At 42.5% G+C, this 21,222-nt stretch overlaps 1 protein-coding gene across 1 annotated transcript in view; it reads right to left on the bottom strand.

The window, feature by feature from the left end:
* The window catches only part of INO80C (INO80 complex subunit C), a 31,542-nt gene extending 20,892 nt beyond the window's left edge, over positions 1 to 10,650 (bottom strand). Inside the window, exon 1 of the mRNA XM_080581082.1 lies at positions 10,296 to 10,650. Within this exon, the coding sequence (XP_080437208.1) occupies positions 10,296 to 10,433 (138 nt within the window). The 5' untranslated portion in view covers positions 10,434 to 10,650. The remainder of the gene's footprint in view (positions 1 to 10,295) is intronic.
* Positions 10,651 to 21,222: the final 10,572 nt, after the last annotated feature.

The raw sequence follows: 21,222 nt of genomic DNA, 5'->3' as shown, positions 1-21,222 counted from the left end.
TAAAAGACCTGACTTTCCACTACACTAGAATTAGAGAAGTCTGGTATGACATCCATTATCATAGGTGAGAGGGCAACATTTCTTTAATATTTAAATACTTTCAATATTTATTATTTAGTATTTTGTTATGGATGGGATTAGAAGGGTTTTTTAGGAAGTCTTCCACAATGAATTACTTAGTATACCAAAAAACACCTTTGGGGACAGATGGAAAGGAGGAGCTTGAAAGGGCAATTCTGTGGCTGCACCAAAAGCCAATTCTGGCTGCAACAAAAGAGGTTTAGCAAAAACCTACGGAAACCTTCCAACCAAGGGAGAAAATGTAAGGATGCCAACCTGAGACTCCAACTAGCACTGCTAGTTCTAGACTAAGTAACCAATGGCAGTCAACTTAGGGAATAAGGACTTTCTGGCAAATGACAACTTCGGACGAGGTCTGAGGGGCTTGAACATGCTGTGCGCATGTCAAGGCTTTCTCCAGCTTTCTCCTGTTCCAGTTTCTTACTTTAAGAGCCAACTTTGCTGTAAGGACATCGTGGTGTTTCTCAGGGGGAAAAGCAATTCTATTAAAACACATGCATTGTTAAAGTAAGTAAGAATAAAAAAGAATAATAATATTAAAACATAGTCACTGAATCTGGGGCTTCGTTAACACACTACAGGGAAACGTCCCCAGTTGAGGTACCCCGAGCAGCCTGCTAAAGGACTGTTCGTCCAGGGAGAGGACGCACCCATCTTTATCCCATACATCAGTCGTCTGACATGAGACACTAACGCTGGGTCACAGAACAACTGAGGCTGGAGGAGACCTGGGGAGGTGGTGGGGTCAGAACCGGACCTGGACCAGGCAGCACAAGGCAGTGTCCCAACCAGGACTACAACCCCTCCATGGACAGAGATCCCACAGCTCCCTGGGCAACCCTCCATGCTCCTACTTAGAAATCAATATCCTAAAAACTAGAAAATACCATTTTTATTAACGAAAAGCTCTTTTGGTCATAAGCAGTCATATAACTCATGTTAATTACTGCCCTAATTTCTGCATGTTCAACTTCAGCAGAATTTCACTGTAGTCCTGATGGTTTCAGGGCATAATGTTTCTAGGCAGAGGGATCATCTTTTATTAAATGCACCTGTTTATCTGGAAAATTAAGACAAGCTTCTGGATGGACGGCATAACAATACACCACTGGCTCAATAGAAAGACTTTTTACATCGCATAACTTTCACACAGCCTTCTACGGGTTTTAACTCCCTCCTCCTTTCTCACAGGTGACAACTATTTTTGTAACACACTCTCCCTTCCTTGATGAACAGCCCCTGTACTCCTGGGATGCCACCAACCTTAATTCGAAAACGATCTAAACGATACATACCTAACGAAACGCTAAGCAGATGTTCTCAGTCTGTATTTAGCTCTGGAAAATGCTGATTCATTTTCAGATTTGAAAAAAGACTTGTATGCTTGAAAGCTTGACTGATTTTTCCAGCTATACCACTTAATTGACAATATCCGTACCTGTAAACCTTCTCTAACTTACCCAGAAACTATCATAGGTGTCTCGGCCTTTTGCTCCCTTCTCCTCATTCTTTCACTAACTCAGAAAAGCATAAATCTCTGGAAGCAGTAAATGAGGCTGTCGTGATAAGCACACAACATCCTTACAAATATAAGGGGAGCAGTGCTATGAGCGTGCTGCACTGTAAGGACAGAAGTCAAAATACATACCTTGTGGAAGCCCAGTATTTTGTCTGCTTAATAAAATTTAAGGACATATGATATACAACAAACCATTTTTGCTTTGTTTAATAAATGATAAAAGGACAGGTCTGATATGAGACTCTCTTCATGTAGTAAATCCTACCAATGGCCCAAAGTGCTTTACAAAATATATATATATGTGTATATATTCTACATATATACATATATGCTTTATTTCCCCAAAATGCTTCTTATCCATAGCAGGATCTTATAATCAGCAAGGACATTTTTTTTTCCAAGTCAGCTGGCATTTAGGTCTTGGAGCAAGATGACTAGAAACCACATAACTACAAAAACTCACTCCTCCCAGAATGACAGACTCTGTGGAAGTCTCTGCTATAGTTTAATTACATATTACTCACAAAATAGCTTCCTTCTATCCATTTCCTATTAGTTTCTTGAATTAACAGTCATGCATTTTTATTACCACATAAATAGGTGTTATTAGATGGCATGACTACATAGCTCTTTGGCTAGAGTTTTGGAAGGAAAGGATTTCGGACCCCTGTTTGCGCAACTGTGTATTTTGCATTAAAATATCATATAAAATGCGTAAACTGAAAAAGCGTACATAACGTACGTCGAGTGGCCATTCTGACGACGGTGTTCAATACCTGACTGCGCAGTCATTCTTTTTGGAACAAACAGGATCCCTCTCCATCCTCAGCTGCAGTAGAGAACACATCTCCACGCACCTCTCCCGCGGTGCTAGCCTGGCTTTTAGTCTAGCAGTTAGGGTGTGCGTGCAGAAAAGGGGCTCGAGGTCCCCTGGGCAAAGGCAGGAACAGAAGAAGCGTCAAGTAGACGGCAGAGCAAGCAGTTATAAGGACACCTGATATAAAAAAGAAGGTATCAGCGCTGTAAGCGTGACATCCGTTCTGCTTTTGAACGAAAGCATTTACTACCAGCCTTCAGAAAGGCAAACGTTCATGGTTCTGAATACCAAGTGGAAAGATTTGCTAAGTCTTCAGGGAGAAGGAACATTAGGACTTGTCTCTAGCATTTCCTGCTAGCTTATCTTGGTGGCATCTCACAGAGCCTGCTGGGTTTCCTAGAAGCACTTCTAAGGTGGTCAGAGGCTGACAAACACGCCGTAGGGGACTGTAAGATGGCTGAAGCCGTTGCCCTCCCTGTCCTCCCATGGGCAGGGACACCGGCTCGGCGATGAGTCAGATCTTGAACTGTTCAGTTTCCAGTTAGTTTGTTCAGACACACTAGTGAAACCTGCAGCTAACAATCTCTAAGCTTAGGAAGCAGCTCACTTGTAGTGCAAAAGTAGTTTTCTTTGCCAGCTGGGCCAGTTTCTTCCCCATCAGCACCCGTCAGACCCTGTGGATCAGCCCAGTTCACCAACGCAGCAGGACACAGAGCGGTTTTCTGGGAGGGAGGAAGGTTTGGTGGGGTAGACTTTTGACCTGTGACCTGCTCCAGAGCTGGGGAGGCCTGGCAGGTACCGGTGCTGGCATGATAAAGGCGGCAGAAGCACACCGCTGCGGGCTGTGGAGGTGGGTAGAAGAGATGGAGATAGACTGGGCAGGGTGGTTAGTTCTGCCTCCCAAAATTGCAGGTGGGTTTTCAGGGAGACAAGACGTGCTGGAGATGGATATGAATTCTGCCGTGAGAGCCAGGCACGTTTCGCAATGCAGTGTCACAACTTTTTTGGCTTTCTACGGCCCTAAATAGACAGCTGACGACTCTATTCTGTTTTCTTGGAAAGCTTGAAAAATGTGTTCAAAACAGTGCCAGGCTACCAAAGTAATATCTCCATCAGCCTTTCTAAACCAAAATTAATACATTTACGTAACTGCTGCTGAACTGAAATATTATCTAACATGAGCACTACACTTTACAAAAATGTGAAAAATAGTTTGACAGCTATTCAAATCTGCAATATCTTGTTAAGTTATTCCAAGTTTTCTTTTGTTAACCTGAACTTTTTAATGAGCTAAGCGAATTCTTAGATTGCTTTTTAGGAGCGCTACCTCTCAGACGAAATGTCATGCTAAAGTACATGCATAAAGTGTTTTAGATTGTTCTTCCTCTTTCATAAGAAAATAATCCATCCAATTTTATCTCCTTGTGATAGAAGCAATGAACCATATTTATTATCTCTTTTAACCTTCTTGTATACTTATTAGGAATCCTGGAATTGAGTACAATCACAGTAAGACTCTCCATTATCACCCACCTAGAGCAAAAATTAAAATTCCCTTGCTAGGGTCAGGCGAGAGAGAAGGGTAAATAGCATGACACCAGCATACTGACGCCCACAGTAAAAGTCAATACACATATGCTTTTGCATTTTTACAACATAACACATCTGTGTTTACTCTCAATCTCGAATCTAATCACATTTGGCTGGGGGGTTGGTAGTTCTCTGGGACTGGCATAGACCGGTTTGGAAATGCACATACTTTTGTGATTACAGATCATCTAAAGCCTTCAGCATTTGATAAACGTCAAGCAAAGTCAATGCTTAGCTCTCAGTTTTGACAGCCTCCCTTTTAATCCAGATTGCTGTATAAAAGCAACTCCCTCTTGTTTAAAAAAAGCTAAACCTAAAACACACGCATTGTACCTTTTGCCACATTTCCCTGCAAAATCTGCTAATTGTTTTTAATTATTGCTTTTCCCTGTCGGGGACTGGAGGTATTCTGCTTCTTTAACAGATTTGACTTCAAATGCGCAACTGACAGAAACCTGTACCTCGGGATAATCCCGGCTCTCATTAGCGGACTGCCTGAAAATAAGCTCTTTTTTGGAAGAGGACAAAAGACCTCTTAGAAGAGATGCTTCACGTTTCAGCTGTTCACCGTCTGCTTTATCGCAGACAGTATCTTTGTGGACTCGCGTGTCTAAAAGGGCTAGATCTAAGCGGTAGCCCTTTCAGTGCTTCACGCAGAGAACTGCACGTCCGGGGGATTTTTAGTGCTGTGTGGTCTGGTGATGTGCAGTGTGATGTTGCAGTGAGCATGATACCCGTCAGCGATGGGGCTAGCACACTTTGCCTGCTACTGCCAACACTCTTGTAAAGACAAGGCCATTTGTTTCAAGCTGGCTGAGCTCATTTTGTAAGAGCCACGGCTCTTGGGTAGGGATGTGAACAAGCGCGCACGTGGCTGAACTTGGAACAGGCCACCTCAGCAGTTCTTATCAGGAGCTAGCAAGTGACTGCTCTGTATCAGGACAGCTACACTTCATCCAATTTAAATATTTTTTATCCATTTAGTTCTATTTAATCAGGTTTGAGTTAACATCCCCGGGGAACCGGGGGGATTTTAAAGGTACTCTTTGAAGCAAGCACTAGCTTCATATTGGGACTGTTTCATTGGTTAATTTCATGTATTTTCAGTTATTGTCATAACCTTAAGGGCTGAGAGGTGTTTACAAAAATGAGAAAGAGTCTAGTCTAGAGCATAATGACATGATAGCTTTCTAATAAACTGACAAATATAATTGTTCTTACTCCTCCCTATTATTGTGCTGTATCAGGGTCCTGCTGTCTCTTTCCAGGCAAGTAGATTGGTGAGAAACACATTATTTTATTTATTTATTTATTTTTAATTTCCAGCTACAGAGGATAATTATGCCTTTCTGTTACAGAAAGTCTTACGTGGAGTAGTATTACAATAATTAGAGCAAGTTTATTGTTACACCGATTAAGCCTGTAAACAAGGTCTGAATTCATAAGCAGTTAATTTTTCCTTTCAGATCAGAAAGTCGTTATTATACTGTGCCATACCAGCGGAGGTACTTGTCCCAGAACATGGTGAAGGCAGCAGTTCTGTTCAGTAGCTGCAGTCATACTCACTGATTCTGTAGTTAAACTCATCCTGCCTAACCTCATTTTTCAGGAAATTAGAGCCAGATCAAATGGACTTTTTAAAACAAAGTTATTTTTAAATTGATTTGATGGTTTCCTACTTACAGTGATAGACTTGGTAAAACAGCAGAACAGGAGAACTGATTAAATGTATGTATGGTTTGGAGTCAATTCCACGCTATTTATGTCCTCGGGTAAGCTCTCTGCTTTTAGCGGACAGTTTCTGAATACATAACAGTAGCCATGTTAACATGTACAACTGAGGTCTCGGTGAGCAGACAGTTGTCTGTCAGAACCCTCCAGATCACAGTGCAAAACGGCATCATTCAGTTACATTTAAAATACAAAAATGGACTTCTAGGTGCATCTTGGAGTCGCTCCTTTCATATTTGTGCTGTGCATGAGAGGAGCTTATTTGAGAGAGTAACATCTCTAAGCCGTTTTGACTTTTGTATCTTCTAATATTGTTGTATGGTTTCTCTTTTTGAGCATAAAGTGGGAAACTCAGAAAGAAGTGTGAAATACCCATATGAGCACTGGTTACGTAAAACGGTTTCCAGTAGCAGTGCTGCAACGTTCAGTCAGTGATAAAATCAATGCATTTAATAATGTGAGTAACTCCTAAATACTACTGAAATCTTGCAGAGGAGGAAGTTCAATCTTCATTTCCTAAACTGTACCAAAACCTGCTGTTGCTACAAGGATGAAGAGAGGAAGCAAAAGCATTCTCTGTGTATTTCTGTAGTTTACAAAGCAGTTTACATCTGTTCAAAATGTAAGACAAACCGTGATGTCATTCTCAAAGTGAGGCATTTTCTGTATACTTCATCACTCATGTATGAAGTTGTTCTGCAAATAAGGTAAGCAAATATGCTTTCACCATAATATTTAGCACATTTTCTCTTTGTCCTCTGACAAAATCACAGACTTTTTTCCCAAATCCTTCTCTTACCTCACTGCAAATTTTGCCTTTTAAGCTTGTTAGCTGTCATGTGCAAGTGTTTTGTTTCATCAGTTACATCTTAATATTGAATACACTCCTTTGAACACTTCCTGTTGCTCTAATCATCTGTGAAAGTAATCGTGTGAATATTAAGGTGGAGGAACTACTGGCAGTTTTAGATCAGTATCGAAGACACTCATTCTACCCCAGGTTAAGCGTTTGTAATTAAAAAGAGAAGGGACCTGGAGACAAGTCTGCCCAAGAGCTTCCATTACCTCTGCCAGCAGTGGAGCTGAACCAGCACAGCAGCTATTGGAAATCGTTGGGCAAAGAATCTAACTGAACGGTGCTATGTAAGCCACTAAGCAGCGCTGGTTTTGACACACGGAGGTTAACATTCAACATAACAATTCTCAACATTAAAAATCCCTTGCTGCAGCAAAGACTGCGGTAGTTTCCAGTGGCACGACTGCACGGGAGGAATAACTGTGTAAGGCTAATAAAAGTGATGTAATCAATCTGCAGCCGTGCCTTCCTGTAAACTCACTTTTAATTTTGTGTTTGGTAAATACAGGCATTGTATCCAAAAACCATGTGTCTCCTTCTGCAGACATGACTGACAAGCCCTATGTGCAATGTTCTTCCAAAGCAAACATGACTCAATACCTTTGGGTCAGTAAGTCATACAAACTATGAAGAATGTTTTTTGTTAATGCCTCTGGAGTGTATCTTGGAGAAAGTAGCAATTCATATGCTAGACCATGTGTTGGAGAAACATAATCAAAATTGGGCTAAAAAAAACCCTGTATGCTGCGTGATACTTGTGCGTTCTTCTTGTTTTTAACACACACAGGTACTCAGTCTAGTTGCTATCCTCAGGCAAAACAGTTGTATTGAAAAATAAGCACATTTTTGGTGATTCTTTGATATCTACGGTCTTACCCTACCAGCACATCTTTCAGCGTGAGCACTGCGATAGCTACTCATGACATGAAGCACACAGAAGAGAAACAAGCTCACATGACTTGCGGAAGTTACAAAAACCAAAACAACAACAACCCTTTTTGTTGAGTTTCACAGTGATGGAACCACAGACGTGGGGAAACTCAAAGCTGGCACAATGTGAACATACTTTGAAGTAGGCCAAGCACAAGGGTCTCAGCAAAAGTTAGCAGTTAATGTAATGGCCAAAAGCATACTAGGTATTTCACAGTACATTAGGAAAGTCCCCAGATCCTAAGTTGACCCTGCAAGTAGTTAGAAACCTCTTGGTAGGGGTCCTCTTACCTGTAATTTGCTAATTAACCGAGGAAATAATTCGCTATTTCTCCATCTGTTTCACAATGTCAGTTTATTTAAAATAGAAACCATTCTGTGCTGAGCTACAGCATCATATATTTGTCTTCTGAAAGGCTGAAAATAGGCTGTAAAAAGCTGTTAAGGATATCAAAGAAGTTAATTAGGAAACTGAACAGTCAGAAGAATAACAAGTGCTACCTCCAAACCTGTGCTGACAGTGACGTGCTCTAAGGGTGTGTAAGTATAAGATGGCTGGATGAAGAATGTTACTTGTTTGGTGTTAGAAATTAATTAATTAATTAAAATTCCACAATGACTGAGTACTGGGTAGGTAATCTATTCAGAAAAAAAAAGTATTAAAAATTCATTGATGGCCCAGTCCCTGTCTGGCTGAGTCACCTGAGGAGTGGGTGAGTTAGAGGACAGAGCACTGAGTGCTTGTTGACCGGCTCTGTGCTGAAGAGCTCAGCAGGCCAGGATCGCTGAACGCTACGCTCTGCCACGGGTTTCCAGACCCAGGAAAAGTACTCGGGAATTAACTGAGGACTACACAATACTTCTGGAGAGTACAGACTAGAAGAGGTACTGCAGAAGAATGTGCCCAGTGATCACTGTTTCTAACTCAAAAACTGCAAAGCCCCCATTTTGTTTCTGTTTAAACTGGCTCGCTCCAGAGCCAGTCAGCAACACTGGAAGATCAACAAGCTGTTTCTTGTCCCATTCCTGAGGTTACGCACTTTCTGAGCCTCAGGTTTTTTTTCTTTTCCTTATGGGACTGATCTGCACTACTGAAGTCAGTGGATGTGTACGCTGACTTGAATGTAAAGTTGAGAAATTACTCCTTTCTGCACTGAAATCACTTGTGAGAAGAATTGCAAAAACTGTTAATCACACTATCAAAACCCAGTTTGGGTAAGAAATTGTGGGTTGTCTCATAATACTGGAAGCTGTCCATAGACTGAAGTTTGATGTGAGCTTCAGGAAACAGTTTTAGAGGCTGACGTGTTTGGGGAAGTTTTTTAAGTATAAAGGATTTTATATATGCATGCACACACAGGCAGAGCAGCGCTCTCCAAGCTGAAGCTCCAGACTCATATCTCTAACAGACCTTGAAAAGTTGTCAAACGTGATCATGCTAGGCAGTTAATTTTTTTCACGGTTGCAGTGCAGTTTGTTAGCTACATAAATCACTGTGGTTTGTGCTGCCTCTCCTAGGGATAAGCCCACCAGAAAAGGAAAATAAACTATGTAAATGCCACAGGGTGAAAACAAGAGTTACAAGAGCATCATTTGGAGCGAGGAATGGTTTCTGTCCGTGCCCTGGCATGTGCACGATGGCTTTCAATTGTCTGGAGAAAAGATCTGCTGAAAAATGCATTCCTCTGACCTGATGGCTCATGTGAAAATAAGCAACCTAACAGGCAGTAGCACATACTTTGCGGCTATGCTACTACTACAGGTCATGAAATATTACCAAGAAAAATCATTTCTTGGACAAAAAAATAAAATGGCTACCATTTTTCCAACTTTTTTTTTTGACCACTTAGCTACTGAAATCCTTCTAAAAGAAATCCAGACACGCTACTTCTGAAGCTTATACAGATGTTATGCAGACACGGTAGGGCACATTGACCCTGGGCCTCTTCCTGGGCACAGATATGGAAGGCGAGATGTTGCCTTATGGTCTAAGGGGAGGTATTCTTGACTGGGGATGGGGCCTGTGGAGCCATGCGGTGGTGTCACACGGTGCTGCTACAACGGGTAGGAGGTGAGAAGAAACACGTGTTAGTAATTCTCCTCCTGACGCTGCTCCCCCAAAATCAGGCCCTTAGAATATTATAGAATGGCTTGGGTTGGAAGGGACATTAAACAACATCCAACTCCAACCCCCTGCCATAGGCAGGGACACCTCCCACCAGACCAGGTTGTCCAAAGCCCCATCCAGCCTGGCCTTGAACACCTCTAGGGATGGGGCATCTGACGTTACATCCTTATGTCACATTTATGTCCGCTTATCTCTATGGAGAGAAGAATACAATGTAAGATTTTATTTGAGCAGCACAGGACAGCACTAGGGAACCAGCTATGCTCCTTTGAGTGTTAGTTGCTCCTACGTGAGGGTTCTGCCCTCCAGTTAATAACATCATTATGTAAATCTGAGCTTTGCACACGTAGACACATATAGAAGACTCAAGCAGGGCATAACTTCGCTTAAACACAAAGCTACTGGCGGCAAGTACAGTAAGGTAAACGCGGCACGGCCGTGAGGTGACTTCAAGCACCACCCCACGGCACCGCCCCTGCCTGAGGAGAGCCCGCCTCTCGCCCCGCCCCACCCCCAACGGCCCCAACGGTCGCCGAGCGCGCTCGCCGCTGGCCCCTCCTGCGCATGCGCGGCGGGCGGCGGGAGGAAGACGGGACGGGAGGGCCGTCGCCGCGCATGCGCGCTGCCGCGCCACCCCCATTACCTGCGAGCCGCCTGCCGCCGCCGCCACTTTCTTTTTCTTGGCCGGGCCGCTGCCGGTGCCCGGGCTCGCCGGGCGCTTCTTGCTCCGCGCCGGGGCGCCGGCGGGAGAGGAGGCTGCCGCAGGGAGCAGGCTCGCCATCGCCCTCCTCGTGCGGCGGCGCCGGGAGGTGGCGGGACCGGGCCCCTCCCCCTCGGCAGGGCCCCGCGGCCGCTCCGCGCATGCGCAGTGGCTGCGCGCCCCCCCGGCTGGAGGTGGTTGGTGGGGGAGGGGCGGGACTGCTGTGGCGCCCCAACGGTCCCGTCAGGGGCTGTGGAGCGCTGCAGCCGCTCGGGGAATTGAATAAAAAAATATAAAAATAAAAGGCTGTGTTGGACCTGAGTGCTGTGTTTGGGGGGTGGGGGAGTTAGCTCGTGAGCATTAGGGTAACGGTGCTGTGTTTGCAGGTGGTTTCTGTCACAAGTCTACCCCGAACGAGTCAAAGTTGCACATAACGCTTTTAGAAAGAGAGGAGGGTTACTGAGTCGTGAGGATGTGTCAGCTTTTTACATCAGTCACCGCGATAAAACAGGCAGCTGGCTTTAATTGTTCCCTTCAGCTGAGGATCATGAGCTCCAAGGAGCCTCCTGATAAGTGATCCGTGTTGCTGTCCACACGTTAACTGTATAATGATTACAGACAAGTTGCAGGTAATTATGGTTCCCATTAAATTTTTCAGCTTATGACTCTACAGATAGCTGACAGTGGATGTCTTTTGGGGTAATTCATCCTGTTACAAATTTGTCTGCTTTCAGGTAGGTAGGCACGCAGCGCAACACCCTGCTCTGACGTGGCTGGTGACTCAGTCCAGCAATTTTTCCTTGCCTTTGGAACCTGCAGTGACTTTGCACTGGAGTGACGTATCAGAATAGATTTGCAGAGCTTCGGACTGTGTCCCCAAGTGCTTAGACAGCTCCCCTACTCTGTGCTATTCAGTACCCTACCCCAGAAAACTGGTTGGTGGCAATAGCGGGGTTGCAGACAGCTCTCAAGATACTTGATAGCTGATAAAATTGTTTTTAGCCTCTTCATGCTTGCATGCACCTGCATTCAACATACTGGTCAATGCATTACCATGTTTTTTTTAGCTACCTCTACGCAATGCCTGACCATTCGTCTTTTAGCTGCAGCTGTGTGAGATTGTGACCCAATACATTCCTTGTGGAGAGGCAGAGGTCCAAGAAGTTGACACTCAAGCATAAAAATTAGGTCACGTTTTTAGACGGTGCCGTAATGAGGACTGAGCTTGGTCACAGTAGGGGTGCCAGGCCACGCTGTGTAAAACAAAAGCTCTGAAGGTGGCTAGCAAGAGAGTTGAGGACAAAGGCCCGGTCTTCCAGGCTGTGCTCCAGGCACCTGTGTATACAACAGAAAAGCAGGACAGTATTTGCTTTCCAGGAGCGTAAGCAAGGCTCTGCAAATACATCCAAGTCCCATCTTCTCCTTCCCAACCATAGCTGTCTTCCTGAGCATGCAGGCTGCCAGCAGCATTTAGGGCAGACTGGTAGATATCACTGCATTTGCCATTATTGCTGGGGATCACTTTAGGTGCTACGCCATTTGCATTTCTTCCCTCTCCAAGTGACAGACACCTATCACGTGCTCAAGATGGTGACCTGGGTTTGAAGTTAGCAGAGGCACTGGGAATTGCCCAGGAGCTGTATCCCCTGACAAAGCCAAACCTGCTCTGCTGTCTGCTCAAAGTGTTGGTCTCGTCTTGGTCAGCCTGTTTCCATTCCAATGGCTGGGTCCCATCTCTTGCCATGCTCAGCTCCCAGGCATGCCCTTTTTAAGAGGGCATACCTTATCACAGGAGTGCTTTTATGGAGAGGAACATCTCTGATGCTCTTGAGCATCATGGAGCAGATGTTGCATGTGAATCATGCAGAGGATTAACATGCTGCATCTGTGAACGTTTTTAAATAGTATACAGCCAGGCATTTTCTTATCTGTACCCATTTTATCAATTGATTTACTAACAGCAAAATCAGAAGGCCCATGGGTATTTCAGAAATACTGAGTACAATGCAATGTTACAAGGATCCAAACGCTGCGAAATCCCAGAAGGCCTACAACTCATTGGAAAATAGCAGTAACGGCAACGTCAGCATTGAGAGGGTCCGCAGGGGATGAGGGAGGGAATTAGGGATACCAGGAGGGCTCTGAAATTGTGAGGCTGAGTTCCTGCCATACCTGGCCGCACAGAAGATGAAGAGATGCTGTTTTGGTGATTAAGTGCAATGTGTACCTGGCTGTGCTCCTATCGCACGCATCAGTGGGTAGCTGTGTTGTCCTGAAGACCAGTGCTCGCCTGAAGAAGTGCAAATTGCAGTCGCTGGCTTGGCTGAGTGAAACGAGGCTCTTCCTGCTGCTCGTTTTGAACCTGGCTCAAGGTGAACACCATCTCCCGCGCTCGTACTGCAAGGTCTATCTTTTTTATTTACTGCCTTGCTAATAAGAAAATTAAATACAGCTCAGCAATATCCCTGCATGCTCTTTGATGTGAGCAGTCCCCACCTGCCTGTTAGTAATAGTCTCAGTGAACTGGAAAGGTTCCTTTTGTGTTTCTCAATAACAAGTGAGAAGAAATGCATGAGGACTCCAGAGTCTTCTGAATGAGGGAAGAAACTTTCAGGCTTGTATCCCAAGGTTGGGAGGTGTTTTTTTTTTTCCTTTTTTTTTTTTTTTTTGTTTTTTTTTTTTTGTTTTTTTTTTTTTGTTTTCCCCCACACCCTTTGACTTGATGAAAATTCACCACTAACAGAGGGAATACCTCCTGTGTGAAGCTGTTGAGGCACATGAAGGATGGTGGTGCATCAGGACTGGGCAACTTACTATCTTCTTTTTAATGGAAAGGAGAAAGTGATGAGAGAAAAAAACTTTCAGAAAACCTGCAGAAGGATCTTCAATGTGAGTTGGGGCAGCCCAGAAGTAGAGGGTGTTTGAGGGGCAAGAAAAATAAATGGGGAGTGAGAGAGGCCCCTGGCAGCTGCTGTCTGCCCCCTGAACAGGCTGTTTGGTGTCGGAGAGGAGAGTTGCAGGGGACTGTCAGGAGGTCACTGCCATGTGGTGGCTTTGCTGTGGACACAGAGTGCTGCCCTCAGCCCCAAGGGCAGCAAGGAGTGACCTGAGCTGTGGTTATGAACGTTGGTAGCGTGTACCTGAGGTGTGGAGACACCTGATGGAGAAGATCCATAGGCAGAAGCCATGGGGAAAACACAGCCTGCCTGAGAGCCACTTGCATTGGTACCCTTCTGCTCTATCAAAAGGAATAGGCCAGCTTCCACAACTGTTTCTTTATTCTATTCCAAGCTTTGAAATCAATATTTCTTCAGTTCTTAATTTATATCCCACCTGGTTGCTTGGCTTGCAACGTTCTGACTGGTCTTACTTCTCTACTACTAGAAAAATGAGGCCTTTGAATGAAATCTTCTGTGGCTTCAGTCATTCACCCGTTTATCTCACATTATTTTATCATTCACCCTTTTATCTCACATTATTTTATTTTATAAAGTGTACTACACTTTATAAAATTAATAAGGTTCTTAATGGTGCTAGTGAATGTACGTAATCTGTTGAATTAAAATGAAGGTAGTAAAAATTCATGTATAACCTCTTCCTGCATGTGTTTTTGTATCTACAAAATAGGGATAACTTTTTGCTAGACGGTAGGTATTACTTAAAGTTGAATTCACTGTAAGAAGTTGTGGCAGTTGAGAAACATCTGGTGATGATAGTTACTTCTTACCATTAACATTTCCTGGCAATGGTGTCAGACAACTTTGCTGTTAATTTATCCATCTTCAGTGGCACTGCCCAGATGCAATTTGTGCTATGATTTCCAAGCTCCTAACTCTTTAAAAATAGTTAAGTTTCATTAAAATTTTTAACATAAACTTTATTATTTTTTTTCTCTTAATTGCACATATGTCTGCTGGGTGCTATTTGCATTTTTATAGAGGTTCTGGATAAAGAAAGGATTGAAGTTCTTAGCTTCACCGCTCCATCAGGTAAAAAGCGATGGATTCCTGCAGGGTAGCTTGTGAGGTCTTGCGGCATTTTGTACGTTATTCTTTAAAAGTACTTGGAGGCTTTGATGACTTTTCAGAGCCTGCAGTGTGAACTCTTGTAATTTGCATTTGTTCCCTGCAATTTGCAGCTGCAGGCACTGCACTAGCTTTGTTTAAATATAATGCTGAATGCCTTTAAAATAGGCATTTGAACCTTGGATTAAGGAGACTACTTTTGTAATATTAAAGGCCTTTTTACTGCGCACATCAAATATCTAACATTCAATGCAATCTTCCTGTTAGAAGCTTTGAAAAAGCCATTTCTGTATTCTTAGTAACACAAAAAGAGAAACAGGTTCTTTAGAAATGCCTTTTGTGCCATTTTCCTAGTATCTTCTCCTTCTCTGAGTTTATTTTAAAATTTGATGAATTTGACATATCAGAAACGAGCAGTAAGAGACGGCTCAAAATGCTGTTCTGGATAGATTTGAGTTGCACTTCATCTGAAATTGTTGCTTGCAGCTTGGCAGAGCTATGTTGGCAGCACACTTGTGGTAACAACAGTGGTGTTACCTGAAGTGTGGACTTCTGACCAAACATTGTATCTGTGCTAGGTCTGGCAGGCTTAACCAAAATTTTATGTAGACAAGAGACATCTAAACCAAGAGGTTAGGTTAAGTGCAGCCTTCACTATGGTAAGAAAGTGGAAAAAAAAAAAAAGAAAAAAAAGATGACGTAGTGTTTGATTTTGAGTTGAAACATTGTTCTGTTTGCTTAAGGCTGTGAAATGAGGAAGCTTTGCATTGTGTACTTACTGGAACCCTGTACCCTGTGTATCCCAGGTAATTATTTATTATGCAATGTTTAGTGTATTTACCCACTGTCTCAAAGGATTTATGAAATGATTTATCCAGTTAGATTTAATCTTTCCTTTTTGAAAGTGAAAATTGCTTAAGAATTTCCTTACTTAGTTTGCATTCAGGAATCACGATGAGGGTTTTCTGTAGCTGTGCATGTGAACAAGCTCGTGATTTCTGAAATACGCAGCTGAGAAAGATAGAAGTGTCATGATGCTCATCTGCATAATCTTTAATGCAGTAGCCACCTTGAAACCGCTGCAGGTTTGTGGACTGAAGAAAATGTGGATTAGCTGAGTAACCTGATTTACGAACATAAGATCTTGATGGGATGGAAAATGGTTTGCAAGCAATCTGGAGACTGAGTATGGTCATATAACTAATTTATTAATAATTTTAAATAAAGGATAAATTCACAGCAATATAAACGTCCTCTGGAATTCATTAGCAGAGCAGGAGTTGGTGTCTCTGAATAAATTGTTCACAGGAATTAGTTCACACGTCTCTGTTTGTTAGAGCAAGTCTTCCACTGTCCTAGCACTTCTAGTTATATAGTATAACATTGCATTTGCTTGTATAGTAAGGCTGTGGTACTTTTATTGCTATTAGGATATAAATTTAAATAAGTTAATATTGCCAACAGTAAGTGTTAGTGGGCAATCTGTGAATGTTATTTGCTTTGTTCACTTACCAATATTTTTGTAATCCCCCCCCCAAAAAAAACAAAACAAAACAAACAAACAAAAAAACAACAAATCAAGCAAAAAAAGAACAAAAGAGGAAGATGGCATCTTCTTGATAACATCTTGTTTTGGTGGTTGGTTGCCAGTCCCAATTTTTTTTTTTCTTCAAATGCAAACTATGAATTCAAGTGCTAGAAAAAGCTGATCTCATGGGTGTGCAAAACTACTGGGACTGTACCCAGGGTCTCCACTAAGCTCTGTGAGACTCTGCTGAGTGCTACTGTGCAAAGCAGGGGACAGGATAGATTGAAAATAAATAAATAAATAAATAAAATCTCTAAATTTGCGGATGATACCAAGCCTAGAGAAGGCTGTAGCCGGAAGATGAGGTTAGAATTTAGGGAAAAGGTGGGATATTTTTTTGTTGTTGTTCGGTTTGGTTTGTTGGTTTTGTTTGTTTGTTTGTTTGTTTTGATAAGCACAAGTTCATACTTTATTTTACAGTCAGTGGTTTAAGAGCCCAGTTTGATGGTACTGGGAAGTCTGCAGGGTCCGTGTGTGAGGTCACTAAGAGAAGCACATTTGTACTGCTTGGCATCAGTGTCGTTTTTGTGAAATTCCTAAAAAGGTCATCTCTCTTTTTTGGGGGAAAAAAAAAAAAAAGAAAGAAAAAAAAAGAAAAAAACTGACAACGATGAGCACTACATAAATCATGGGCTGGGTGAAAGCGGGAGGATAAGAGTTGCAGCAGAAGGCGCCGCAGAGCCTGGGTGCGCTCTGAGCAGAATGTGAATCGCCGGCGTCGCAGCGCCTTGAGGCGCGCGACAGGGAGCCTGCAAGGCACAGGCTGTAATCCTTTCGCTTGTCAAAGCTTTGCTTAGGCTCGATTTGAATGCTGTGTCTTGCTTTGGGCATTACACTTCTGGACTCTCTCTCAACCTTCCGTGTCTTTCTTGAAGCGAGGGATGGGATGATCTGAGGTGTAGGAAGCACAGTCTGTGAGGAGTGGTTGAGAATTCAAGTTGTGTGTGTGGCGTGAGGAGTGAAAAGGTGGCTGGAGGACATTTCTGCAGAAAAGGAGGGAGTAAACTGTTCTCTGTACCGTGCCAGTGTTTGACCACCTCCTGGTGGGGACATTTCCCTGATGCCCGGTCTGACCGTCCCCTGGCCCAGCTTTGTGCCGTTCCCTGTGCCCTGCCATCCGTGAGCAGGAGCAGGGACCGGCACTGCCCTCTGCGCGTCCCCTCCTCAGGATGCTGCAGAGAGCCACAGGGCCACCTCTCAGCCTCCTCTTCTCCAGACAAGACAACCCGGGTGCCCTCAGCCCCCCTCACAGGACAGGCCTTCCAGGCCTTTCACCGGCTGTCTTGCCTCCTCGGGGCCATCTCTTTCCATGCCTGCAATGATGAAGAAATAAAGGGATTAACTTTGCAGCGTGGGTTATATTCCAAAGAGGTTTTTCTCAGAGGAGGCCAACTTCGCAGCAGAATAGCTCGCTTTTGAAAGCTTTGAAAAACAGGTGAGACATCTGCCACAAAAGATCAAGCGCAACCAATTCTGCCAAGAGACAGGCAAGTTGATTAGATGACCTCTCAAGAATTTTTCCAGCTCTGTTTTCTGTGATTCTGTCAATTCCGCCCTCACCCGTAAAAGCATGTGCTTTCCCACAAAGAAGAAAATGTGAGGCTGGCTGTAGGGGTCAGGCTGTTTAACTCAATACGCCATCCTCAGCGGGAGCTGAAAGCAGATGTGTGGGGAAGGCTGTGAACAGGGCAACTACACAGGATGCTGCTTCGCGGTTTTCTCCCAGTCCTCATCCACCTGTGGCTCAGGCTGTCGGAGAGCTGCAGATGATTTCTGTGTACTAAGTAGCTCTTGGTAGATTCTGTGAATTTGCCTGGTGCCCCTTGAATAAGTCACAGCATCCCACAACCAGAAGTTCTTGCAGCTGAATCTCGTGAGGACCCACCTCTTTCTCCTTGTTTTGAACCTGACTCCCTTCTAGCTTAATCCGATGCTTTTTGGTTGCTGTTTTTTGGAGAGACCCACCCTTGCCATTCAGTCTTAAATATTTTCTCTTTCTAGACTCAAGAGTTGTAGCTTTCTTAGCTATTTCTTACACGGAAGATGGTACTTGGTCTCTCCTTGTTGCTCTGCTTGGATCATTTCCAGCTCTACCTTATCTTCGGGATGGAGGACACAAACTGCATACAGTGTTTAAGATGCAGGCACGCCATAGGTTGCAAAGCAATGTTCTCTGTTGTATTGTCATTTCCTTTTCCAATAATTGTTTTTCTTTTTTACTGCTGTTGAACACTTAAGTTTATGTTTCTATAATCTGTCTGTCATGACCTCAAGGTCTCTCTACCAGGGTAGTACTGGTCAACTCACTGTATTTTTGAAATTTGGACAGCTTTGTTCTCCTGTGTATCTTTTAATGCTTATCTACATCGAATTTCCTCTTGCCTAATTACTAAGTCACGTAAGGTCTGTATGCAGTTCCTCTTTACAAGCCCTCACCTCCACTACCCTAAATAATGAAGTAACATAAGCAACTTTTGTTGCCCTTTCTTGTTTATGGACACAATGAGCAGCATAAGTCCCAGCACAGATCTCTGTGGGTAATATTTACTTTCCTAACTCTTGCACCCATCTGTATAATTTAAATATATATTTATTTATTTATTTATTTATTTATTTTGACAAGTTATCTATCTGTGTGAGAGCCTTCCTTATTTTTTGGCAGGTGCTTAGTTTCTTTAAGCCTTCTGGAAATTTATATGTACTGTATCAATTGGATCTCCACTGTCCACATACTTGTGGGCATCTTCAAAAAACACAACTGCAGGAGCAAACTAATGATTCTCTTTCACATGAGAAACTCTATTTCTTTCACCAAACACATTTTATTTTAATTTAATCACAGTAATACCTTTCTAGTTCTAACCCACAGATTTGCTGTGCTTTTTGATGTTCAGAATACAATGATTTCATCATCTGTGTCTTCCTTTTTGGAATACTGAAAGAAAGCATTTTTCCTGCTTGAAGAAAGATTTTGATGAAGAACATTGTTAACAATGTACTGTTGAGTAAGTCATGTCAGAGAGTAAACGTATTTGCAAATGCATTTGAAACTTTTCAATAGGCATGATTAGTATTTAAGCAAACTAGATTCTTTTGCAGCACTGTTTAGTGTTTTATTGCTGAGATTATTGACCAAAAAAGTAGGTTGTGTCAGCCTGTTGCCGTGCCTTTTTCATCTCCTAATTTGTAGTTGAGTACGGCTCAGCAAAATTGAGTGAGAGCAAAGAGAAAAAGTAGCTGCAAGTCAGAATTATGCTCTCCTGGTCACGTCAACTGCTCTGCGTTTGGCAAAAGGTCTGCATTCACTTCCCTGCATTAGGTGGATATATGCAGCCCTTTGCAAATAGGGAGTCTTGCAAGTGATTTCATTGTGTGAGCAGGCTAAGATCTCTGCTCTTTTAATGAAGAAGAGCCCATCACTAAAAATGTAATGCACGTTGTTGTGTAATTAAAAATGGTGCATCTGAGTACTTCTCAAGGTTTTTCCCTTCCCCCAATTCCTTCCTTCCTCTACCACACTTCTGGCATGGGGGTGTGTTGCTTCCTGTTGCAAATACTAAGTGCTGATATGAACACAAGATATTGTCTTTATCACCTTTCATCTTTTATGATTGTAAGCAAATGTTTTCTTTACTATTTTGATTAAAGAAAACAAACAAAAAAAAGCCCTACAAATCATTTAAATTCCTCTTCTGAAAGGATCTAAGGAATCTGTCTCCTCCACCTAAGGATCTGGGAATGCATATAATTATACCTAATAATTTCACCACTGTCAGATTAGATTGAATTTTAGTCACTTTTGTGCAGATTAGATTCAGCTCAGGTGTTCAAAGTGAAAGAATGTGCATTAATCCACAGTGGCATTCTGTCTCTCCCAATTAGCGGGTGCTGAGAGATGTCAGATCCTGCGAGTTTGATTGCGTGGAGCAGTTTTGTTCTCCCACGGATTTTGGTAAAGTTGAGGAGGTTTAGGCCTTCAAAGGCAACCATCAGCAATTTAAGTGTCTGGCCTTCAAAAAAAAAAAAAAAGGCATGAAAAAATAATGGAAAGAAAGAAAGAATATTCCCAGGCAGCTTTAAAGGCTGGGGACAGATGACGTTTTTTAAACTGAGGTTTGAGGGACACTTTTTTTTTTTTTTAAATTAAATCTCTGTAATGTAAGCCTGTACTGCACACATCTTTGTGTAATCGAACATGTCTGTCAAAATTTTGATTATGATTTGTGTGCAAGTTTGCAGAGGGTGGTTTCTCTGGTGCTGCATAACCTAGGCTGACGTGTATGTGTTTCTGTGTCGTGCTGAAGGTCACAGACTATTTTCTTCAAACTGCATCTGGTCAGGCCATAATTTTAATTATTTTCAAAGCTATACGACATTAGCATTACAGAAGTGAATAGTGAAGGACAAAGTACTGGAAAATGAAGTGCAAATAAATGACATTGCAATGTGTGCGTGTCTTCTGATTTGGCAGAATTAATGCTGGCGAGGCTTTGCTGTAGCTCAAAGTATATGTTTATTGCTTAATTATCTCAGTTACTGAATATGCTCATTGCATAATCTGGGGAAGCAGTAATTGAGTCCATTACTGTAGATAAACAATTGCCAATTTATAGTGCTTCAAATAAAATAATCTTGACTGTAAACAGATGTTACAAAATCTAAAATATTGATGCTATCTTACTTTTACCATGATGAAATCTTAAGTGATTTTCTTAATGTGCACCCTGCCAATGCTTGTTGAAAATTGCCATTTTTTTTCTTTTTATTTCTTTGACAAAGGAGTCTACTCCAGTTATATTAAAATATTATTGCTTTTCACACTTGTCTTAAATTTTGTTGAGCTATTTTTGTCGTTGTTTGTTTAATGTTGGTATTAGCTAATGTCAAGAAGCCAGTTCTTTTTAATAACTTAAGAAGATTGGCTTTTGATTAAATGAGAGCAATACGGGATGTAATTTTAACTGGTGGAGCAATGATGATTTTGTAGGCGTGTAGGCAGTTTTCAATCTCCTACTTAAAAGGTGTAATAGCTTCATCCTATTTGAGGAATGTTTGCATGAATCTCAGTTTAGTGTTAAAACAACCAAAAACAAACAAACAACAACCCTACCTGATAGGAGCTCAGTATCAATATCAAGCTAGTTTGAGCAGCGTGTTGAGATGTAGGGGGTTTCCTGCAGATTGTACGTTACCTTGCAATTTTTAGGTTTAAATACCTAGCCAGACTGTTAACCCACCTAATCCTGAAGCAATAGTC

This window comes from Anser brachyrhynchus (assembly GCF_964034855.1).
Source record: "Anser brachyrhynchus genome assembly, chromosome: 2".
Lineage (NCBI taxonomy): Eukaryota > Metazoa > Chordata > Aves > Anseriformes > Anatidae > Anser > Anser brachyrhynchus.
Note: the sequence above shows the minus strand (reverse complement) of the source record. Positions and strands in the feature narration are given on the sequence as shown.